This window comes from Cynara cardunculus, assembly GCF_001531365.2.
Source record: "Cynara cardunculus var. scolymus isolate 2C chromosome LG 16, CcrdV1, whole genome shotgun sequence".
In the NCBI taxonomy this organism is placed as follows: domain Eukaryota; kingdom Viridiplantae; phylum Streptophyta; class Magnoliopsida; order Asterales; family Asteraceae; genus Cynara; species Cynara cardunculus.
This window is the reverse complement of record NC_037543.1, coordinates 18964001-18969329: the sequence shown is the minus strand read 5'-3', so window position 1 is coordinate 18969329 and position 5329 is coordinate 18964001. Positions and strand designations below refer to the sequence as shown.

Here is a 5329-nt window from a genome sequence, read left to right as displayed (position 1 = left end):
CCCCCTTATTTATACCAACCTTCCGCATTGCGTAACAAAACTCTAACAGAAAGTAAAGATAATGGTCTACTCAAAATACCCCCATTCCCTGCACCATATTACTAACTCTTATTGACTACCACATTATTCAGGGTATAACACCTTGGTTTATGTTTTCTTGTACCTACTTCTGCCTGTCTGTTTTGTTTGTTGTTGCTTACTTCTAACTCATTTCCAAATTTTAGCACCGTCTCTCGTAGTTCTTTTTATGTTCTCTCTGAAAAAAAGTTGAGCAAGCTTTACCTTCTCTTTTTGCACATTTTGCACAAGTTGGGGGTCTTCATGGAAGCAACCGTTCTACTCTTCGAGGTAGAGGTTAGGTTTGCATACATCCCACCCAAACCCCACCTCTGGGTGGGACTTACTGGGTTTGTTTGGTTTATTTTGCAGTACCGATATCCTCATGAGTTGCAGTATTTTTGTTGTTTGGTTGTTTCAATAATACTGAAAGTTTCTCGTCAGCAGTCTCGTTTATATCTTGGGCTTGGAAGGGATGGCTTGCTACCCGCAATATTTGCTCGTGTTCATCCAACACGCCACACTCCTATTCAGTCTCAGATATGGGTTGGATTTATCGCATGCATCTTGGCTGGGACATTAAATGTGCACTTGCTGTCACATGTTCTGTCAGTTGGTTCATTGGTACGTCGTGTTGGTTCAGAATGCCTCTCAATATAACCATGAAACTTGGAATATTTGCATTTTCTTTAATTTATGCAAAAGCTGGAAGAAGCTTGTGCCTTCATTTTTAATTACAAGGCTATGTTTGGCAAACTAGCAGATAAGCTAGCGGTTAGCTAATTAACTAGTTGTAAGCTGAAAAGCTAGATGCTGGCTAACTGGTGATAAGCTAATTAATAAACTAGTTATGTTTGGTTAAAACTAACGGATAAGCTAGATTACAATGTAAAAGGAGACGTTGAAAATTTAATTGGAATAATATAAGCTGCATATTTGGGGGAAAACGGAAAAAATAGAAAAAAACCATGGAGCTTATTGAAACGGTACTTGAAGTAGCTTTTCAAAAAAAAAAAAAAAACTAGCTATGGCTAGCCAAATGGGACTTTTTAGAAAAGCTCAAAAATAAGCTAGCTTATGGTTGCCAAACATGGCGTAAATGTTCTGAAATCCATAGTATCTCATTCATCTAGGGGAAGTGATCAACTGAAACATTTTGTTTGCTGCAGGCAGGTTATTCCGTTGTGGCAGCATGTGTGATAACTCTTCGCTGGAAGGATAATGTCGGTAGTCAAGTCTTAGCCACCTCGATGTCACATAGGCTGGAAGGCATAATATGCATTACCGTGATTGCTTGTTGTGGTTTTGCTGCTGGAATCCTTTTCCGTTATGTTGTTTCAGCTCTTGCCTATTTATTTCTTATTGTACCTGTGGCTATTGCAATCCTTGCTGCTGCAGCTCTTCGATTTCGACAGGTAAGTGAAATTGATTCTCTATATGAATGCTACAATTCAAATTACTCACTTCTACAATATCCATTCTCTATTTGCTTACTTATACCCAGCTTCTCAAAATTTAAGCTTACCTGCTTCTCTTTTTCACACACTTTTCATATGCTGGGGGTCTTAGGGAAACAACTGCTCTACTTTTCATGGTAGAGGTCAGGTCTATGTACATCTTACCCTCCCCAGACCTCACCTCCGGGTGTGATATATTGGGCTTGTTTGATTTAGTTTGGTTTACAATAGTGATTCTGAAGAAGGCGGTCTATCAAATGACAAACTCTTAGGGGGGCCGTTTGGTTTGATGGAATGGTTTGGAGGGACTTGGATTTCGTGGAAGGATTTGGAATTGGAGGGATTTAGATTTGCAAGGATTTGGAATATTTGATGTGTTTGGTTTTTAGGATTTGGAATGTAATTGAATTCCGTTCTTTATATATCATTTGTAAAAAGAAATTGTAGAAATAAGTAAAGTACCTTATTATTATTTGTAATTGATTATTGGAAAACAAATGATTTTAACATATTTTAGAACATTATTATATACAAATCCCTTGAAATCCCAACCACCCCCATGGGATTTCAAAATCCTATGTTCGAGGGATTTCAATGAAATCACGGGATTTCAGATCTAGCAAATCCTACAAACAGAACACGGAATTGGTTTGTAGGATTAGATTGGATTTGGAGGGATTTAGAATTGAATTTCATTCCAATTCCATGTTTGGTTTGAAGCAATTCTTGGACTTGAAATCCCACAAATATAGGATTTTGAAATCCCACGGGAGTCGTTGGTATTTCACGGGATTCTGTAAGGATTTGTATGTAATATTGTTTTAAAATATGTTAAAAACATTTGTTTGTAATAATCATTTAATAAAAAGATACTTTAATTATTTTTATGATTATTCATAATTTGTTTTTATAAATTAATCCTACAAATCATACACACCAAAGATTCCAAATTATTATGAATCCAAATCCCTCCAATTCCAAATCTTTCCACAAATCCAAACCCCTCAATCATTCCATCAAACCAAACGTCCTCTTAGTCTCTTACGTAGAGGACTGGCATGGGCCTCTTAACTCATTAGTTGCTATCGTTTACACAATTTACTCCGTTCTCTTTTTCTAGGTCCCATCTCAATTTCCCCTGGAAAGAAAATAAACCAAACCAAACGACCCAATAAATCCCACACAAAGGTAGGGTCCGGTGAAGGTAAGACGTACGCAGATCCTACCTCTACTCCATGGGGTAGAGAGGTGGTTCCCGTGGAGACCCTTGGCTTGCAGAACAAATAGGTAAAACAAGCGAGTAAGAAATAGGTGAGAGTACGCACACAAAAAAATAAACAATGCAGTAAGGTAGAGGTAGGAAATAGAAATAAGTTGCATAAAGAAGGGGAAGGGAGCACAAAGCACACACTACATTTTCTTATGAGACCCACAATCACGTTTTGTTTTCTAACACCACATAACACAAGAGTGGCCACATTGATTATTATATGGCTTGTGCGAACACCTAAAACGTGGTCTCTCTTCCGATAGAGGTCAATGCCATAATCAGGGCCCTAAAGTTGGAATCAACTTTAGTAGAGTTGAGAGTTGTGTAGATGAACTCCTCTAAAATCTCTTTTCAGTACCAATTGTGAATGGAAAACTGAAACTAGAAAAAAGTTGAAAGCATAGAAGTTCTCTTGGCATCTAGATGTCCCGATATGTTCATTTGCATGAAAACACCATTGGTATGTATATAGTTGCATCATGCATGTGCGTTCATCTATGATCATAGATAGGGGCATTCCAATTTTTTTGGGGGCCTAGTTACACCTGTACTTGTTACCAAGACTATAGACCGACTTGGGTTCAAATCCAGGCACTGCCAAAGCCCTTGTTGCTGTAACGTTCACATGCAATTCCTCCAAGCCACTCTTGGTCGCTCAGGGGATTAGCCGGTGTGTGTAAGCTGGCCTAGATACCCATGGTTACACAAAGAAGAGACTATAGATCGACTCGACGAGTAATAAATAAAACAAAATATAAAAGTTTATACCATATATAATAGGGTAAGTTGTTTGATTGGTTTCTTCGCCCTGGCCCCCTCTTTTGGTTGTAGTTGTCTCTTTCATCCACATTTTTTTATTACATTTTGTAGGTACATACAGATCTACCAGGTTTCTCTTGCCCATGGGTTCCAATGGTGCCTGCTCTTTGCATCTTTGTTAACATATTCTTGTTTGCTCAGGTTTGCTTTCTGAACCCTTACGATTAATTGTTTAGTAAACCAGACCAAACAAAAACAAACTCAACATATCTCACTCGTAAGTAGAGTCTGTGGGGGGGGGGATGTATGTAAACTTGACCTCTACCCTGTTGGTTGGAGCGCTTCACAACCAATTGTCTAGTAATTATATGTTACAACAATTAGTTTGTCTGCACATCTTGAAGTGCTTTCTCTTGTTGCAAATAGTAATCATTCTTTGAAAATTATGAATGAATTTTAATAAATAATAAAACTATAAATTATATACGTATGTTTATAAACACAGTTTAAACATAATGTATGAATATTTTATATATAAATTATCTAATATTTAGTTGATATATGTCATTTTATGACTATTATATGATTAAAAAAAGACCCTTAAACATCATTTGAGGGGCAATGTGGTCATTTTTAACATTTTTGTCCTCTCTTGTCCAACAACCTAGCATTATACAGAAAACTTGTTTAGTCATGTCTTGGGGCTTGTTTGTTAGCAGCTTAATGAGCTTAATGGGACTCGCAGCTTATTCAGTCAACTATACATGACCATTTGGTAGTGGCTTAATGATATAGAAAGTGGCTTAATGATATAGAAAGTGGCTTATTTAGTAAGCTTTTAAGGGGAAGTTTTATGTAGAAAGTCAACTTTTTTACAAACATGTTCTTCTCAATTAAAAAACATGCTCATTCCATCTATGAAGAAAACCTCCCAAACAAAAATCTTGTCAATTTATACACACAGAATAATTTACACAGTTTTATCCATACAACACTTGATGAAAAACCAGCTAAACAGCCCCTTAGTCGTAACAAATATCATACTGACAACTAGTCATGTGAAGTTCAGTCCATGAAACTAAGCGTCGTCCTATGACTCCTATCTATAGTTGCATAATGCTTGATCTGATTTTAACTTCCATCCGCAGCTTCACTATGAAGCCTGGGTGAGATTTGTCGTCCTCAGCATTGTTGCGATCGGTGTATACGCATTCTATGGGCAATATCATTCAAATACTGTAAGTGATCATGAGGTCGTAACTTACCACAAAGCACCCGAAGAAGAAGCTCTATGAAAGATCTTGTCTACGGTGTATATAGATGATGCATATTGTACCCGTTAGTATATCCATGGCATGTAAAATTTCGAATATCACCCTCTAGGTTAAAAGGATGGGTCGGTAAGTTGTGTAAGTTCGCAAGTTATTTATCTGTAATTTGTTAGTTTCTCGTGGTTAAAATTGTTGAATGGTGACTCTGTGCACGGAGCCATTATCGAATAGGTGATCAACTGTGGTGAGCGCACTTGCTTTGCTCTCCTTTCAGTTGATTCGGTTCGTGTTCAGTGTGCCCTTCGCCCTCAGCTAGTTGCCTTCTTAGCGATGATTGGAAAGGAGTTCTCCTACAAAGTCCTTTTATAACCAAACGGTCATTTGCTTAGTAGTACCTGAATTTTCCACTAGGACCCAGCCTCCCAGGATGTCAAGGGTTCATATCTCACCAAAGATGAGAACTATGTGTGAAATTTTGTCGTATATAAATAATATATCCCTAAATAATGTCCTTT

At 37.5% G+C, this 5329-nt stretch overlaps 1 protein-coding gene across 1 annotated transcript in view; it reads left to right on the top strand.

The window, feature by feature from the left end:
- LOC112528910 (cationic amino acid transporter 9, chloroplastic-like) overlaps positions 1–5003 on the top strand; it is a 15163-nt gene extending 10160 nt beyond the window's left edge. Inside the window, exons 5-8 of the mRNA XM_025139943.1 lie at positions 505–681; positions 1227–1472; positions 3655–3744; positions 4692–5003. Of these exons, the coding sequence (XP_024995711.1) occupies positions 505–681; positions 1227–1472; positions 3655–3744; positions 4692–4838 (660 nt within the window). The 3' untranslated portion in view covers positions 4839–5003. The remainder of the gene's footprint in view (positions 1–504; positions 682–1226; positions 1473–3654; positions 3745–4691) is intronic.
- The last annotated feature ends 326 nt before the right edge of the window (positions 5004–5329 follow it).